The sequence below is a fragment of the Leptopilina heterotoma genome, unplaced genomic scaffold (genome assembly GCF_015476425.1).
Source record: "Leptopilina heterotoma isolate Lh14 unplaced genomic scaffold, ASM1547642v1 Lhet_206, whole genome shotgun sequence".
NCBI lineage: Eukaryota > Metazoa > Arthropoda > Insecta > Hymenoptera > Figitidae > Leptopilina > Leptopilina heterotoma.
This window is the reverse complement of record NW_025110922.1, coordinates 204,736-225,137: the sequence shown is the minus strand read 5'-3', so window position 1 is coordinate 225,137 and position 20,402 is coordinate 204,736. Positions and strand designations below refer to the sequence as shown.

Here is a 20,402-nt window from a genome sequence, read left to right as displayed (position 1 = left end):
AGTTAAAAATTCATTGGTTCGTCCTTTAATCAGAAAAGTATGTAAAACGCATTAAAAAGATAAAATTTGAATAAAAAGGACAGCATTTGAATAAAAAATATATATATTTAGCTAATTTGTTTACTATAAACATTGTGAATATCCTCAAATTCCCTGAAGCAATGACTAATTTTTATTACAATCAAATTGCCATATCCAAGTTGTTAACACAAATTCAAATTTAAAGCGTACGTGTGCAAAACGATTTGCTGAATAATTATATTTTCACGAGGAAGGAAATTATGTAAAATATTATAATTTTATCCTAACAAAGGAAGACAAGGTTTACTTGGAGTAATTAACGCTTCACTAATCTTAATCCTTGTCTGTTCTATTTACTTTGATTTACAAGGAAAATAATATTAGTTACAGTTAAAAAAAAACTCTAAAATATATAGAACAATTAATCATTCCTATTTTCTTTCTTCTCACGTCAGAAAAAATTATTATAAAGCTATCCAATTTTTTTTAAATTTCTATAAAAAAAAAAAATATTCCTTATCGGAGTAAAAGTTTTAATTTCTTCTCTCGTTGAATAGATTTTGTAAAACTGTCTGTTACAGTCAACTCATAAGAGAAGTAATTTCTTCGGAGGAGAATCAAAGATAATTTCAAGTGGATTCCCTTTAGAGTTGGGGGTGAAAAATATGCATTTTATCATGCAAGTTTTTAATGGAAATGAAAATCGGATATTTCAGTGGGGAATACTTTTGCTTCAGAGAGAAAGTGTTATGAAAATATGGTGGTGCACTATTTTTTTTTTATAATTACCAAAAAAGAAAAAATAGGAAAATATGCCCCTCGAGTCATAAACTCATAAAAACAATAACCACTGCTTCGTCATCGCTATATAACATACTGCATGCGTATACCGCAGTGAAATATGCTTCCAAAAATTCGAATAATATGCATTTTTTTATAATTAATATAAAACCACGATTCAATGTTATATCAAATAAATAAGTTGAAAACTGGAAAAATCTGATGAAATGTATTTCATTTTTTTTTTTTTTTCATTAAAATTATTTTATCAAATTCCAATCATTTTGTATGTGATGTCGATAATGGTCAAAGTGAAATATTGAAAGTAAATTCGACCCGAAAAATTGTCTATTACTTGTGGTTAGAACCACAATTTTGAAATATTTTCTCTAAATTGCGGTTTGACGCATTTTCAAAGTCGGGGAAAAACGAGAACAAACTGCTGTGAAATAAGCATTTGAACAAAAATAAAAAAAAATTTTGACATAAATTCAAAAAACTTTATTTTAAATGTGAAAATATTTGAAATTGTGAGAAAAATATGTCAAAATGAAGAGAAAAATAAATATAAAGTAACTTTTACTGTGTACAAAGTAATATTTGTGATAACTTCCTCTTTAAATTTAAATTACAGTGAAAATTCGTCTACTATTTCAAATTTAGTAAAAGTTTCTGCTAATTTCTGGTAAATTTTTACTATTTTATTTAGTGAATTTTTAATTTTACTAAAGGGAAACTTTACTTAAAAAATTTAAGGAAACTTCAAATAATAATTATAGGGAACTTTTACAAACTTTCTAAGGAAAGTAAACCAAAAAATTTTAGTAAAAAATTCCCCAACTACAATATTTTATTTGAGAAAAATTCTCAAAAAATTAAATTTTCCACAACAGAAAGAAAATTTTACAAAATTTTAGGACATAATATTCCACAAGTATTTAAGAAACATTCATAATAAAAATTAGGAAAATTTTAGAAAAATTCACACAAAATATTTTGGAGAAAATTTCACAAATTTTAGGGAATATTCAACAAGTTTAAAAAAAAAAATTCCCAAAAAATGTAGAAAATCTTCCAAGCAACTTTAAATTCAAGACAAAATCACCACAAAAAACGTTGGTTTTTAAAGAAAAATTCATCAAAAATATTTATGGAAAATTCCTTATAATTTCAAGCAATATTATTAGAAAATTTTTCAGAAATATTCACAAATTATTTTGTGGTAAATTTTCCAAAATTTTAGACAATATTCCATTCAAGAAAAATTCACACAAAATATTTTGGGGAAAATTTCATAAATTTTATAGGAAATATTACACAAGTTTTATTAAAGAAAAATTCATCAAAAATATCCATAAAAAATTCCTTAAAATATCAAGCAATATTAACATAATTTTTTAAGAAAAATTTACAAATTATTTTGTGGAAAATTTTCCAAAATTTTAGACAATATTCCATTTGAAAAAAAAAAAATTCATACAAAAAATATTTTGGATAATATTTCACAAATTTTATAGGAAATATTAAAGTTTTTAAAGAAAAATTCATGAAAAATATTTGTGGAAAATTCCTTAAAATTTCAAGCAATATTAACATAAATTTTCCAGAGAAAAATTCAGAAATTATTCTGTGGAAAATTTTCCAAAATTTTAGACTATATTCCAATTAAGAAAAATTCACACAAAATATTTTGCGGAAAATTTCACGAATTTTATAGGAAATATTACACAAGTTTTTAAAGAAAAATTCATCAAAAATATTCATAGAAAATTCCTTAAAATTTCAATTAATATTCCATTAAATTTTTCAGAAAAATTCACAAATTATTTTGTGGTAAATTTTCCAAAATTTTAGACAATATTCCATTGAAACTAAAATTCACACAAAATATTTTGGACGAAATTTCACAAAATATTTCTAAATTAATAATAATATTTATGAAGAAATTTTTTCGATTTTTGGAAGATGATGGAAAAATTAAAAAAGAAAAATAATTCTCTTTTTTAATAAGACGACGTTTTATTTGTATTATTATTATTATTTAATTTGCAATTTAAATTTGATTCCGTGTGTATTTTCTAAAAAATTTGTGAATATTTTTGATTAAAGTGACCTGATAAGGCTGTCGAACCAAGCCTTCGAAACGTCGCCTTATTAAACAATTTCTTTTTCCTTGTTTTAATTTTTCCATCATTTTCCAAAAATCGAAAAAATTTCTTTATAACTATTACAAAAAAAAACTATTTCAAAAAATAATAATAAATTTTGTTAATAATAATACTAATAATACGTAATAATAATAATTTGAACAGCAGAAAATAGAAGATTATAACCAAATAGAGGTTTATAAATAGTAATATAAATAATAATTATTATTATTATTTATACGTAATAATAATAATTTGAACAGCAGAAAATAGAAGATTATAACCAAATAGAGGTTTATAAATAGTAATATAAATAATAATTATTATTATTATTTATACGTAATAATAATAATTTGAACAGCAGAAAATAGAAGATTATAACCATACAGAGCTAAAAATAGTAATATATAATAATAATAATTTTTGTCCATTAAAAAATTTCACATTTTAGGCAACATTCCACAAGTTTTTAAGAAAAATTCGTTAATAAATTTTTGAGGGAAATTTCCCAAAATTTTCGTCAATATTCCATAAGACTTTTTACTGAATTTTCTCTAAAAATCTTGGGACTTTTTTATGTTTAAATATATTTAATCAATTAAAGTGGAACTAGTTGTTATTGCAATGAAAGTTTAATTATTTTTTTAGCTATAGCTAAAAAAATAATTAAACCTTCATTGCTATAACAACTAGTTTCCCTTTAATCTAATTTTCCAAATTTAAATTCAAACTTAATTTTAATATAATTTTCCAAATTTAAATTCAAACTAAACTTTAATATAATTTTTCAAATTTAAATTCAAACTTAACTTTCGAAACACAGAAATTTTTTTAACTTCATTCGAAAAAAAACCGATAAATTTATTTTGCTCTCCAAATAAAAAAAATAATTTTTCGTTTGTTTGTAATGAAGGGTCTCCAGTTTCAAAGAATAAAAACTCAATTTGAAGGGTCGTGAGAATGAAATTATTTCTGAAAGAGAAAATTGCGCGGTGGCAAAAAAAAAAAGAAGGAAAAAAGACAAGGGTTTGCCCGCGATTTTCAGAGGCTTTAATCATACGTGCCAGAGTTATAGTATTACTTGAAGCACGAGGAGGACCAAAACCAGTTTTCTAACTGTATAACTCTTTCCTGTAGTATAGTTATATATACTATATATCGTTTGCCGGCAGCGACAAAACAGAGACTCATATATGCCGACCGACCGTCCAACCCGTTTTCTAGCTTTGCATCTCTCAACATCGGGGTCAGAGTTACGTATTCTAAATTCTTCCACGGAAACATATTTCGGTAGATTTATCTCAAAGAGGCCAAGAGCACCAGGGGAAGGTTTCTGCGCTTGGCGGAAATATTTTCTACTTTCCAACAACATTCAAGGACAAACTGCATTGACCAAGTTCACCAGACAGAAAAAAAACAGATATGCAATTTGCAATTTATAGAAATGACAATATTCTATGTGACGCATCGCGATAAAGGGTCAAAACACATCACCCATATATATTTAGAATCGGTAACGAAAAAACCGATTTTGTAATTTTTATTTTACTACTATCCAGCTCCACAACAAAAACAGATGTATGCACCTAAAATTCAGTCTTCAATTGTCATCGAACAGAAATATCAAACAATAATTTTCCATAAAAATTAGATCAACCTTCAACCAAATCCGTAGTTAATGGGCCATCAACTATTTATTCTCTGATTATAGGCTAATCAGAAAAAAAAGTGTTGAACAAATTGATGTTCTTCTGAATCCTTGAAACCGCACAGAGTCGTAAAATTGAAATGCACGATTCGCTTCATCGATATTGAAGAATTTTCCGATAAAGAAATACATACTGTGAATGGTAATGAATATTCATCTCCTTTTCACTGTATCTAATATTGAATAAAAACTATTATCATCTCTTGGGAATGAAGTCCATTCGCATATTATTAAAAGAAAAAAAAAAGGAAAAAGAAATACTTTGAAATGACTTTGAATAATTAACTAAATGCGAACAAAGATTCAATATTGAGAATGAAAAATCTTGCCTCGCATAGAATATCGAATAATTTAGTTAAATTTTTACGTCTCTTTGAAAAGTGGATTAAAGTCAAATTATAGAGAAATTATTGCACACAAAAGGTTGACTGGTAATATTCCTACTCCAATAATCATAAAATCATTTTACATATTATATATATAGCGAAACCATCATGAATTTCACCAATGAAAATTGTAGACTAGTAATTACGATATACAAATTTGTCCAATTAATGTCAATCCTATTAAGATTCATAATATTGTTCGAATATATAATAATTAAATCATTCTCAATTTAACGCATTCAGCTTTGATAACAGAATATTTCCCTTCTTCGATTTTCTATATTTATATTGCACGAATTCTTGTCTAAGGAGGTAATCTCAAATATATTATGTATATTCAAATTTTGAATTTTCCTCGCAGGAAATTTAAATTTTAAATCAAATTGCTTCGCTACAAAATTAATAATATGCAGATTCGTACTCTCTAAATTTGAATTAGTCAAAAATGACTAATTTGATAATAATTCACTGGGAAAATTGGATACTCAATTATAATTACATTAAAAAAAAAATATGCAATTGTATCTGATATGTTTAGTAAAGCTTTATTTTGATTTAACGTTAATTTTCATTAATATAAAATTAAAACAAGTTATTATTGAATATTTTGGATCTAATCGAGACTTAAATGCAAACTTTGCACTCGATAATTAATTTTAAAAAAGTAGCAAAAAGTAGCTATCGAAAAATTAAACTTAACGACCAAAAAAAACTCATTTTTGATACTACACAAAACTGATAAAAATTCCATTCTATATTTTATTTTCCTGAGTTTTTCCTAATTTTCAAAAAAAATATTTACTTCTTTCCTATCCTGATAATAAATTCATCTCCTGCAACCAATTTTATTATTCATGAAAGAATTTTAATATTTATAAAAAGAATTTAATTCTTGCAAAGAATTTTATCAAAATTTTTAAATAATTGATTTCTGACGACTAATTTTATGCAAATTCTAATTTAAATAATTGAATTTCTGAGACATTTTTATTATTCATGAAAAGAATTAAATTCTTACGAAGACTTTTACAAAAAAATGTTAAATAATTAATTTATATGTTTGGAAATTTTATGAAAATAGTAGATATTGAAAATCATTAAATTGAGAAAAGTTTTTAAAAATAATTAAATTTTACAAAGAATTCAATTAAAATTTCTGAGAATAATTGAAAGTCTGTGTGGCATTTTATTAAATTTTTTTTGAAAACAACTGAATTCCTAAAAAGCATTTTCTTATATCTATGAAAATAAATGAATTCTTGCGAACGATTTTATTAGAATTTTTTAAAATAATTAAATTTCCATGAAGAAATTTATTATTTTTAAAAATAATTGAATTTTTGTGATGAATTATGTTATTTATGAAAATAATTGAATTTTGCAAAAAATTTTATTAATATGCGACAAAATAATTGAATTCTTTAGAAGAATTATTTATGTAAATAATTGAATTTTTGGGAAGAATAATTGGATTGTTTTTAAAAAATTTAATTAAAATTGTATTCAAAATATGTAATTGATTTCACTCGAACAATTTTATTAAAATATTTAAATATTATTGAATTCCTGTAAAGAACTTAATTAAAATCTAAAAGAATAATTAAATTATTTCAAAAAAATTTAATTAAAATTGTATTTAGAATAACTGATTTTTTTCGAATAATTTTATTAGAATATTTGAAAATAATTGAATTTCTGTGAAAAATTCTAATATTTTTGTAAATAATTGAATTCTTTCGAAGAATTTTAATAAAAATTTTAAGAATAATTAAATTTTTCGAGAAATTTATTTAAAATTGTATTAAAAATAATTGAAATCCTGTGATGAATTTTATTACTTATAAAAATAATTGAATTCTTGGGAAGAATTTTATTAAAATCTAAAAAAATAATTGAATTATTTTTAAAAAATTTAATTAAAATTGTATTTGAAATAACTGATTCCTTTTGAACAATTTTATTAGAATATTTGAAAATAATTGAATTTCTGTGAAAAATTCTAATATTTTTGTAAATAATTGAATTCTAACGAAGAATTTTAAAAAAAAATATTTTTTTAAATAATTGAATTTTTCTAGGAATTGAAATTAATTTTTTAAAGAATGATTGCATTTTTAGAGAAATTTTTTTAAAAATTGTATTAAAAATAATTGAAATCCCGCGATGAATTTTATTATTTATGAAAATAATTGAATAGTTTTGTAAAGAATTTTATTAAAACTTTCAAAAATAATTGAATTCCTGAAAAGAATTTTATTATTTATGAAAATAATTGAATCATAATTATTGTGAAAAATTTTATTGAAATGTTTAAAAAGAATTGAATTTCAGTGAAAAATTTTGTTATTTTTGAAAATAATTGAATTCTTCCAAAGAATTGTATAAACATTGTTTTAAATAATTAATTTTTTCGAAATATAATAAATATTATTAAAATTTTGTCTTAAATAATTCAATTCTTCTGGAAAACTTAATTCGTGAAAATAATTGAATTTTTCGATATTAATTAATTTTAAATATTAATTAAAAATAATTGAAATTCTTCGACGAGTTTAATTATTTATGTAAATAATTGAATTCTTGCTCAGAATGTTATTAAATATTTTTTTACAAAATTGAATTTTTATGAAAAATGTTATTATTAGTGAAAGTAATTAAATTATTGTGAAGAATTGTATAAAAATTTTGTTAAATAATTGATTTTTTCGAAAGTTTTTTTGAAAATGCTATTCTAAATTAGTTGAATTCCTGTCGAAATTTTATTATTATGAAAATAATTGAATTTTGGATGAATTTTATCATTTTTTTTTTTCAAGTAATTGAATTCTTATGCGAAATTTTATGAAAATACTAGTTATTGCAAAGTAGAATTTCGAATATTTTTTGAAAATAATTGAATCATTTTAAAGAATTTGATTATAATTTTTGAGAATAGTTTTTTGATTTCTAGTATTAGCGAATTTAAAATAGTGGAAATTCTAAAAAAAAACAGGAATAGTAGCTTTTAGTGGCTGAAATCTAAAAAAAAGTACCTAAATAGTAGCATAATACACTAGGTGACGTCAGAGGGGAAAAAAGTAGTGACGCCGGGGAAAAAAGGGACGCGCATGCGCGTAGCGGATGCGCGGACCTTTTTTCCCCGGCGTCAACTAATCTATCTATAAGTCTGTTTAAAAATAAGTAAAAAAGTAATTACATTCTTTTATTAATTGTTTTTACTAATTTTTAAAGCAAAAAGACAGAGACAATTTATTTCTACTAATTAGTCATTTTCAACTAATTCAAACTTAGAGAGTAGTCAGTAAAAAGTGATAAGAAGTAATAAGGAGACAAAAAAAAATTTTCTTTTCGCCTGACAGTTTAATTAAGAGAATTTATAACCCTTTAATAAGGGATTTAAAGAAAGATAGAAAAAAAGAAAGAAAGAGAGAGAATCTCTTGTATAATGTAAATAAAATGATGATTTAAAATACAAGTTTAGAGAAAAATGGCAAAAATACGCGGTCACTGTTCGTTCCGGTATCACCTCATCCTCATCGTTACCTCTATTTCCTCTACTTCTTCCTGTTCCTCCTCTTCCTCTTCCTCCTCAGTTCCAGTCAGAAGCCCCAAGCGTCACATCCTGCAGAACCTGGGGCCCCACATGTATGTTGTACGCCCATTGGATAACGCACGACACGCACCGTGCATCGCACAATCATTACTCTTCATCGGGAAAACATTCGCATTATTCCCGCACGGACACGCGTCCACACTCGACTTAACACAGCATCACCAACACCATTTGTATATTTATTTATTTATTTATTTATATATTTCACCTCTTCAGCAAAAGCAAATTTCCTGCGGATCAACAAGTAAACACAAAAAAAATCACTATTTTTTGGCTAAACTCTATAGCGGAGCAATTTAACTGGAAGGAATTGAATCTACAGCATCTGGAACCATGCCTAGTCAAATAAAAAAGGATATCCGCGAAAGGATGTTCTTATTAAATCAGGTACAAACAAACCAAGATCCAAACTTTTTAGCGTTAAAAGCTTTGGCACATGTATATAGATACATGTGAATCCTTACAGATCAACTTGGGAGGTTTTCGGCCAAAAACCTGTTGATTGTGAATCGGATACTATTTCGTTTTTTTTAATGAAATGTCTAGTCAAATAGAAAACGTATCCTAAAGTGATACAATCTAATAAATTTCACACAAAGAAAGAAAAAATGTTGAAACTAACATATGGCTCTAAATATGTCACGACAGACGTGAATTAAAAATGACAATCGAATATGACAATGGAAAATAAAATACAAGAATAGTGGAAATAGAATATAACGGAAATGGAGTACAGTAATAATAGTAAATTATAATTTCAAATATAGATACCGAACTACATTAAAAAAAAAAAAAATTGCATTGATATATAAAATTACGAATCGAAATAAAACTCACAGAGGCAAATTATTATTTCTACATTTTTGTATACACTTTACATAGAATTAACAATCTTGAATTTAAAAATCTGAAATTCAATGTTATTTTTCCACGCAGACGACCATTAAAGAAACGAGACTAATTGATCCTTTATTCTTGAGATTTGTGATCAATATAAAACAATGCCTGTTATCTAATCTAATCTACACTTAATCTTAATAACACTTCAGGATATTACACTAGTAGATCCTCGTTTAATACGAACATACTCGAAAAGTGATACTCGAAGAACTATTATTTTCGTTTCTTTTTTTCCCTCTCTTTTATAAAGTAACTTCCTATTACATACTTATGTAGTAGTTTTGTTTCCAATTCAATTGAAACAGTAAAATTCATTTAAAATACTCATGTTTCTCGAATACCATAGCCAAACAACAGAGAGGATTATATAAATCATTAAAATTCAAGCTTCTTCTGTTCTAAAGTATTCTAAAGTTTTTTCAGTGTGGAAAAACATTTAATTAACAATTTTGCTCGCAATTTTGTTTTCTTTCCTGCTAAACAATTACCTCCTATAATAAATAAAGAAAGAAAAGGGAACTTTTAAAATAGAAGTATTTTCCTAATCTGTATAGCAACATTCCTAAGATATTCTATGTTTACAAATAGAATTAAAAAGCGTTTCGAAAAACAATTATTCCTAATCGATTACTCACTTGTGTTAAAAACTGGTTGTGTATTTAAGAATCACTAAATGTTAAATTCTAATCACTAATTTAATCAGTTTGATGAAAATTAATCTTGAATTTCAAATCTACAGTGAGAAAACAATTTGAATCAAAGATATATACAATCAAAGATTATACAGCAAATATTATAATTTACTTGCACTTTTATCACCTTTTTGTGAAGTGAAATTTGAAGTTTTCAGGCTAGGTGACGTCAGAGGGGAAAAAAGTAGTGACGCCGGGGAAAAAAGGCTCGCGCAGCCGCTTCGCTTCTGCGCATCCCTTTTTTCCCCTCCTTTTCATTGAGTTAACTTATTGTCAACAATTATAAATTCAATCGAAAAGTAATTAATAATTAAAATAAATTACAATTCGTCTATACAAATATTCAAGTAAATTCTAACTCGAACTGACAAAAATAGTAAATAATTCGTAATGAAATCCTTTGTGTTAAATAATTCGAAACGTCAAATTTCGTATCATTTTGATAAGATTAATGATTCTGTCAAATAATTTTTTTTACAGACTAATCAGCCATCCCATATAAAAACTGAAAAACAATTTCCTCTCCTTTTATTCAAAGTGCGAGTTAATGAAAAATTAGAATAAAAAATCAATTTGTAATCTGTATAGCAATTAGGAAGAATCTAATTATAATTTCAATTGAAACTTATCCAAAAGAAAAACTGTCGTTTTCTTTATTTGTCTCTGTCAGATTATTATTATGCCAAAGAACAACACACGTATATTTATATATAACTGGTTGGAAACCAGTTTACACCCTTTGTATCTTTATTTGGAGTTCTCTTACTCTCTGTATTACATCATGTCCCACATAAACCACTCTAAGAAACTATCTAACCTAGCTTCCTATAAACACAATCGTAACTTGGAAAATAATAATAATAAAAAAAAAATTACATCCACAACACTGATGAAACATTCAATAGTCTTGAATGGTATATAAAGAATTTTTAAACAGCAATCTGCATCGGGAATATTAATTAAGGAAAGTGACCGCACTTAAGAAATTGAGAAACACTTTTCAGGAAATAAACAAAATAGAATGGTGATGATAATAATAATTGTACAAACCAATGTACATCGAATAAATGAAAGATCAAAACGAGTGTTCTTCGATACTTGTAAATTAACTGCTAGTTGTAAATTGTAATTGTAAATTGAAATTGTAAATTAACTGTCAATGACTCTATTGAAAATAGTTTCCTTAAGGCAATTATATAGGCATGATTCATTTAAAGAAGTCAAAGTTGTTATTTTTTTAATTCACAGTTTTCCTGCAGATATCAAATTGAGACAAAAAATGTTGTTTCGCAACACTTTTGATTCGTTTTTTGTCTCAATTTAAAATCCTTAAAATAACTGAAAATTCTGCAAAAATTCAGGTGCTACAACAATGTTATTCTAATTCAATATTTTGGCCTATTTTCAATCAAGTTATGACTAATAATTTCTAAATCGTATTTTTAAAATAAAAGAAGAAATTAACTTTTAAATCTATTTTAGTAGAAGAATAAGGAATTTCGTTATTATTTTTAGTATTTGAAGCAATTAACAGTTGCATTTGAATAAAAATCCCAATTATCAGTCAATAAGAAACGATCTAGGTGGACCATAACCTAAAATTCAGAAATTGTTCCTAATAACAAAACTTTCTGAGTTTAAATCAAACTAAATGCAACTTTTAAATGTCAAACATGTTAAAAATCAAATTCCTTACTCTTCCACCAAAGTGAATTCAAAATTTAGTTTTTCTTCTATATTCCTAAAGTTTTGAACGACTATATTTTTTGACTTCATTTAAGGAAGAATCTGACAAACAATCGGAACAAAAGTTAGTCCAATGTCACAATTTCTTTTAAAATATTTTAAAAGAAAAGGTGACATTAAATTTTAAATTCTTTAATTTTCCACATTTTGAACAATTTAAGGTTATATTTGAATAAAAATTATAATATTTTGTCAATAATAAATTATTCAAGTAACATAACCTAAAATTTAACAAATGTTTCTTGACAGAAAATTATACTTTTTCTTCAAATGCAACTTTCAATCGTTTTAAATGTTCAAAATTAAATTCTTCGCACTTCCACCAAAACGAATTTAAAATTAAATTTGTCCTTTTCTTTTAAATTATACGATATTATGACATTGAACACAACTTTTGTTTTAACCGAACGTCAGATTCTTCCTTAATTTGTACTGTTTTGCAAAAAAAATTGTTGTATGGTAAAAAATTCATTCTTAACCAAATGTTTAATTTTCATTTTTCTTCTTCAGATACTAAGTTTTAAAAAATATTTAAGCTTTCTGAATGTTCAAAATTTAAGCTTCTGAATGTTCAAAATTTTAGCAAATCTTTAAAATACGAAATAATGAAAATGGACTAACTTTTGTTTCTCTGATTCTTCCTCAAGATGTAAATAATTTCAGACTTTGCTTTCTCTGCCCGAGCATGTCAATCGTAATTTTAATCCAACACAAATTTTTCCATTTTTGACAATATTGCTCCAAGAACGAATCAATGAATATTCCATTCAGAGTTTTTTAATTTTAAATTCGATAAAGAACAGGAATTTGAATATTTCCCGTATACAAAATTCATAAACAAAAAAATAAAAAATTGTGAACTATTTCCCAAAGAGAATTCTGAAAGAATTTTTGAATATTAAGAAGCCGTATATGATGTGTAATTTTAAAAACGATTCGCCAAAGGATATTGGAAAGAATAAATAATTACTCGAAGCAAAATTTCCCTCAAGATTTTCTAAATCTGCGCTTTAATAATTAAAACTTCCTCGCACTGAAATCCACTTAAAAACGAAGACCACAGAGATTATTGCCTAAGGAATTAAGACGTACGAAATATTTCCTTTTAAAATATTCCTTTTCGAAAAAGTTTTTCGAATCTGATATTCGAAAGTTAATCATTCAAATTTTCATACTGAAGAAAAAAAAATCACGGTTCCAGAGACTGTTATTGATAAAGTAATACCAGGATCAACAGGAACAATTTGCACTCTAGAGAGTTTAGCCAAAGTGTCAATTCAACAGAAGCACGTATACATATATGTATAAAGTTGCGCGAATTAATCGTGACCTACTCGCGACACGTCACAGACACGTATGTATATAAAAAAAATCTTCCTTGTCAACTGAACTCAACTCTTCTTCCAAAATCTACTCCCATGAGATGAAAGCAGAAAACTGTCACATTTGAGAATAAAAATACACGGTGTGTTTGAATTTTATTATTTTTCAAACATGAATCCTTTTCAAGCAGGTTGTTGATCTCAAGCTGGGAGAGAAGAAGATAATCCAAGAAGACGAAGGAGAAGACGAAGAAGAAGAAGAAGCTGGCCAGTGGAGATCATCTCTTCGGGAAAAAGAGGGACCACAACACGATTACGGTGCTTCGGTTACTACTATAATACCACGTAGGTGATACGTGATTGTGAACTCGTGTGGGTTCCTCTCCCGATGGTCCCTTGTGTTTGCTTGTGTTTGCTTGTGTTTCAAAAGGCTGACTTTCACTCCCACCTGGTGACTACACGCATGAACGAACTCAGCTGACGATGTCTAGCTAGGTGGAAAAATGTTTCTCTCGTATATAATAATTTCTTTTTTTCCTCAACTTTTTCTTTGAGGAATTCTCCCGGTTAATTTTCGAGTGATAAATATATGATGATGATGAGGTGGTACCCGGTTTAACGCGGTGACTAGCACGATCGACAATTCCACACTACCGGTTGTAGGTACCACCAGGTAGATTCGAAGGTTGCATTCTCGTTTGCCTCCTCTCGCGGAGACCACACCGTCTCCTACTCCTGCTCACCTGGGGTATTTACCTGGCGAACCTGAATTGTCGAAGGGACACGAATTATGTCGGAATTTACCGAGGAAACGGCGCTCTTTAGTTCGAATGTATATAAGTTGAAGAGTTTTAAGCAGTTTCATGAGTGACCACGAGTTGCCACGAGTGAAGGTGCTTTTACACTTGGAATTATTGTATATATACGTACATACATATAGATATGCGTTTTACATATTTATCATAACATTCATAACGGATTCCATAAGTTTCAAAAAGAACTGTGTGCGTTTGAAAATAAGTATTCCAGAGCAAAACATTCTGAAGAAACAATTCTCTTATAGATATAAATATACAGTAATGTCCGTAATTATATATGATGTATATGTGTGAATACTCAATTTTTGCAATCAGTGAAAAATCGCTTGTGTCTTAAAGTACATTAAACTTTTTCACTTTGTGACATTAAAATCTACAGCTAGAGAAAAGTAATTTCGTATCAAGAGGAAAAATTCTCTTCTATAATATCACTGTAAATAAAATGTTCTAAATTAGAGCTGATTGTCGGTATTAAAATATGTAGAACCAAATGACGATTTAGTACCCAAAATTGGTACTAAATTAGTACCTTTCTTTTTACAGTGATCCTCTTATCTCTAGAGTGAACCATGTTCACTAAAAAAATTTGTTCTAAAAATTCGACTACCTATACTGTTTGAATATATATGTGAGAAATAGTTAAAATAATGAATTTTTCCACCTAATTTAACACTGTAAAAAATAAGTCTTGTTTCAAGCATGAGTTTGACTAAAGCAACTTACATGAATCCAAATATTGACTAAATTTTTGATATTAGAAAACTGATCATAATTTTTCTCTGAATATGAAAGTATGACTTTCTTTTGGGATGTACTATGAAATACTCTAAATTTAAATCAACGAATTTTTACTGTCAATCAGTGACAATGTACTGAGAACCAATTCTCGAGAACTTTCAATTAGTTAAAACTAAAAAGTATAGTTCCCTAATTCAAACTAGTAAAAATTTTCACTAATTTTTAGTATAATTTCACTAATTTAATGAAATATTAGTTTAACATTTTTTGCAATAGTTTTAAAGTTAAATTTTTAAAGATAAAACTAAGTAAAAATTTTAACTTATTTTATGAAATATTAGTTTAAAATTTTTTGCAAAAGTTTTAAAGATAAATTAATTAAAGTTAAAATAATTAAAGTTAAACCAATTCAAGTTAAATTTTTAAAGATAAAACTAAGTAAAAATGTTAACCAATTTTTAGTAAAATTTCACTAATTTCATGAAATATTAGTTTAAAATTTTTTGCAAAAGTTTTAAAGTTAAATTAATTAAAGTTAAATTTTTAAAGATCAAACTAAATAAAAATTTTAACTAATTTTTAGTAAAATTTCACTAATTTAATGAAATATTAGTTTAAAATTTTTTGCAAAAGTTTTAAAGTTAAATTAATTAAAGTTAAATTTTTAAAGATCAAACTAAATAAAAATTTTAACTAATTTTTAGTAAAATTTCACTAATGTCATGAAATATTAGTTTAAAACTTTTTGCAAAAGTTTTAAAGTTAAATTAATTGAAGTCAAATAAATTACATAGTCAAATTTTTAATTTTTAAAGAAAATACAAATTTTCACTAATGTTTAGTAAAATTTCAATATAGTTTCAATAAATTAAAAGTTTTAAATTATTTGCTAAAGTTTTAGTGAATAATTACATACTAAAAATTACTCTCTAAATTTGAATTAGATAGGAATAAACAATTTATTTCCATTAAATTTAATAAAATTTACAATTAATTACCAATTTCATTTAATTAATTTAGAAATTATTTGTAAAAATTTGATTTATCTAGAATAATTTTAATTACAATAAAATTTAAAAAGACTATTTTTTTCCTAATTTCTAAATTTAATTACATTCAAATTCACAACTTAAATAATTTTTTTAAAATAAATATTTAAATACTTCATTATTATTTTACAGAAATTAAAATATTTTTAACGCTTTTCAATTATTTTCAATATCTTATATTTTAATTAAAGTTATCGAAATAATTCAATTACTTCAAAATTTTGGAAATTTAACTATTTCTAAAATATTACAACTGTAATTTTTCTAAAATTCAATTTTGTTTCAATTCTTACATAAAATTATTCAATACTTCAATAATTTTTTGGGAAAATAATAAATTTTTAAACATTATAATTACAGTTTTACAACAGATCAAATTTTCAAACATTTACATTTTAAAATATTTTTAAATTTAATTATTTCTACAAATTCCTTCTATATCATTGTTAATATTCAATTTTTATATAAAATTGTAATTGAATTTCTTTTTTAAAGTAATTTGTATTAAAAAATTCTACGAGAATTTAAAATTTTATTAATAAACCTATTATTTTAATGCAAAAATAAATAATTGATAGAATAATTAATTATTTTTTAAAATTGAATTCTTATTAAAAGAATTTTATCAAAATTTTAGGAAATAATTGAGTATTTTCTAAGAATATTAATAAAATTTTTTTAGAATAATTGCATTTTTCAATGAATTTATGTAAAATTGTATTAAAAATTATTGAAAACCTGCGAAGAATTTTTTATTTTATGAAAATAATTGAATGTGAAAAAATTTGTTATTCATAAAAAATAATTTAATTCCTGCGAAAAATTTTTCGGGAATAATGGTATTTTTTTATTAAAATTTTTAAAAAATTGGTTTTTTCAAAAAATTTAATTTTAATTGCATTAAAAATAATCGAATTCTTATAAGAGATTTTTATGAAAACTATTAAGAAAAATTGATTTTTTAAAGAATTTTATAAACAAAATTTAAATAATTCAATTATTTCGAAAACTTTTATTAAAACAGAAGATATTGAAAACAATTGAATTCCTGTAATAAATTTTTATTTTATGAAAATAATTGAATTCTTGCAACGAATTCTATAAGAATTTTTTTAAATAATTGAATTCCTGTGAAGATTTTTATTAAAATTTTTAGAAAATAATTCAATTTCTTATTAAAATTTTTGAAAATAAGTAGATTCTTTCGAGAAATTTAATTTCAATTGTATTAAAAAGAATTAAAAAAAATATAATGACCAAATTTTATAAAAATTAAAATTATTATAACAATAATAATAATAATAATAATAATAATAATTAATAATAAAAAAAAAATTAAATTAAAAAAAAATTTAATTAATTATTAATAATAATAATAATTAAAATAATTGATTTGTTTTGGAGAATTTTACAACTAAATTTGAAATAATTGAAATATTTCGAGAACTTTTATTAAACTTTTTAAAAATTTAATTACATAAAAAAAATTCTAACAAAAATAGCTGTCAATAAAACTAAGCAATAAAAATTTCATCGTTGATTTTAAAGTTCAAAACATTAAAAATATTGAATCAGTTAATTTTTCACAGAGGAAAAAAAAATTTTTAATTAATACTTTTTAAGAAAGAAATTATTTTTTATGAACCGTAAAAATTATTGTATATCCATACGATTACGCACGGAATTTAAAAAATTGAAATAATTCCTCAGATATTTGAAAAACAATATTTCGTTACAGTTTCTAACATAAAACTTTTTCTCATTAAATCTTTCTCTTAAACCCTTTTTCTCAATTGATAATAATCCGCGATTTTATTTCCCAATAAAAAGAAACCATTCCTATAAACTTTTTAATTTAAAAAAAAAAATTCGTCTAGTTTGATAAAACGTAACAAAAAAAATGAAACTTCACGATTAAGATGACGCCACAAAAATAATGTTGTTTACTATATCAAAGGAATTCCTTCCATATCTTGAGAAGAGATTTGTTTCACGGAAAATTAATTTAATTCCATTAAATCTTCAAAGTGATTTCAACTTTAAGCTTTTGAAGGAAATTCTGCGGTATAACTTCTTACCTTATAAATTTTACCCGCAGATTCCCTTTTTTTTGTAGAAAAACCACCATTATTTCCGATATTTTGATAAAAACATAAATTAAATTACAATAATTCAATTATATTAAAATCGTTTTCGTATAATCTTATAAAGATTATAGGAGAAGTGGTTTGAAAAAGAATTTTTAAAGAAGAGTTCCTGGCATTTTGATGAAAATTATATAGTCGACTTGGTCGAATTTTTTCTTTTTAAAGCTTTCAATTACTATACTTTGGTTTAGTTAATCAAAAAGAAGAAAATGGAACTAGTAAAAGTTCCTCAATCCCTCTAATTTAGAGAAAGAGACATATGTAAATGCCCTAAAGTATTACAGAGTCTAGAGAATACAACTTACCCATCTTGTTGCCACTTTTTTTTCTTCTTACTCGAAGGCATATTGTTCTGGATTTTATGCACTGGAAAATGGAAAAAAACATTTTATTAGTTTTTTCCTCTGTTTAACAAAATATATATAGTTAGAGAAATTGTAATTTATAAATGGTACGGAAAAAAAGGTTGACCTACAATAGCTATACAAAAATAAGTCCCTAAAATTTCGTACGCAGGGCTCGGATCGTCTTTAAGACTCAAAAAAAGTCACTTTAGTCGTATAAATTCACAACAAAAGTCACGAAAAGTCGCATCAAATTTTAGAAAAAACGACAAAAAGGAAACAAGAAATTGCCAAAATTGTAAAAAAATCACATTTCTCCACAACACATACTTTAAAATCAGACAATCAGGAATAAAATTTAATAAAATTCATAGCAAAATTTTAATTAGGTATTTTTAACATTTTTTAAAAAATTCTCTTTAAAATGTAAATTATTTTTATAAATAATAAAATTCTTCTCCGAAATTCAATTATTTAATAAAATTATTATCAAAATATCAATTATCTTTACAAATAATAAAATTCTTCTCTTAAATTCAATTATTTTCATATAATAAAATTCTTTGCAGAAATTCTATTATATTCAAAATTTTTTTAAAATTTCTCGTCAATATTTTATAAATAAAAAAATTCATCATGGAAAATTAATTATTTTCAAAAGTTCTGATAAAATTCATTGCAAAATTCAATTATCTTCAAAAGTAAGAAAATTCTTCGCAGAAATTCAATTATTTTCAAAATTTTTTTTTTAATTCTCCTCAAAATTTCAATTATCTTTATAAATACAGTGGAATCTCGATTATCCGAACTAACCTAGGCAAGGCCGGGTTCGGATAATCGAAAGTTCGGATAATAGAGATTTTAATTTTTTAATATAATTAAAGTAAAAAAATCGACAGTTGAATTATATATATTTCATTTAATCCATTTTTTAAATATACATAAGTATATATACGTAAATATATATTAATTTATAATAATATATTAATAAAACATAGAATTCAGAATGTTTTAAGATTTTTTTGGCATAATTATCGTTATTTTCCTTTGAAAGATTCGGGAGGTAAAAAAAAAGTTCGGATAATAGAAGTTCGGATAAAATGATTTTCGGTTCGGATAATCGAGGTTCCACTGTATCAAAATTCTTCTGCAAAATTCAATTACTTTTAAACATTTTTAAAAAAATCTGTTCAAAATTTCAATTATCTTTACAAATATCAAAATTCTTCTACAAAATTCAATTACTTTTAAACATTTTTAAAAAAATCTGATCAAAATTTCAATTCATCTTTATGAATAATAAAATTCTTCTCTGAAATTCAATTATTTGCAAAGAATTTTAATAAAATTCTTGGCAAAATTTTAATTATTTTTATAAATAATAAAATTCATCCTAGAAATTCAATTATTTTCAAATTTTTTTTTCAATTTCTCGTCAAAATTATCATTATCTTCATAAATAACAAAATTTATCATGGAAATTTAATTATTTTCAAAAGTTCTGATAAAATTCTTAGCAAAATTCAATTACTTTTCAACATTTTTAAAAAAATCTGTTCAAAATTTCAATTATCTTTATAAATAATAAAATTCTTCTCTGAAAGTTAATTATTTGTAAAAATAATAATAAAATTATTGTCAAAATTTCAATTATCTTTATAAATAATAAAATTCTTCTCTGAAAGTTAATTATTTGTAAAAATAATAATAAAATTATTGTCAAAATTTCAATTATCTTTATAAATAAAAAAATTCATCCTAGAAATTCTATTATTTTCAAAATTGTTTTTAAATTTTTCGTCAAAATTTTATTTATCTTCATAAATAATAAAATTTATCATGGAAATTTAATTATTTTCAAAAGTTCTGATAAAATTCTTTGCAAAATTCAATTATCTTCAAAAGTAAGAAAATTCTTCGCAGAAATTCAATTATTTTCAAAATTTTTTTTTAAATTCCCCTTTAAAATTTCAATTATCTTTGTAAATATC

At 24.1% G+C, this 20,402-nt stretch overlaps 1 protein-coding gene across 3 annotated transcripts in view; it reads right to left on the bottom strand.

The window, feature by feature from the left end:
• The window catches only part of LOC122501155 (protein PALS1), a 207,994-nt gene that overhangs the window by 160,350 nt on the left and 27,242 nt on the right, over positions 1-20,402 (bottom strand). For all 3 annotated transcript variants that reach the window (XM_043610433.1, XM_043610435.1, XM_043610434.1), the window contains one exon: positions 18,373-18,433. In XM_043610433.1, coding sequence (XP_043466368.1) covers positions 18,373-18,433 — 61 coding nt within the window. The remainder of the gene's footprint in view (positions 1-18,372; positions 18,434-20,402) is intronic.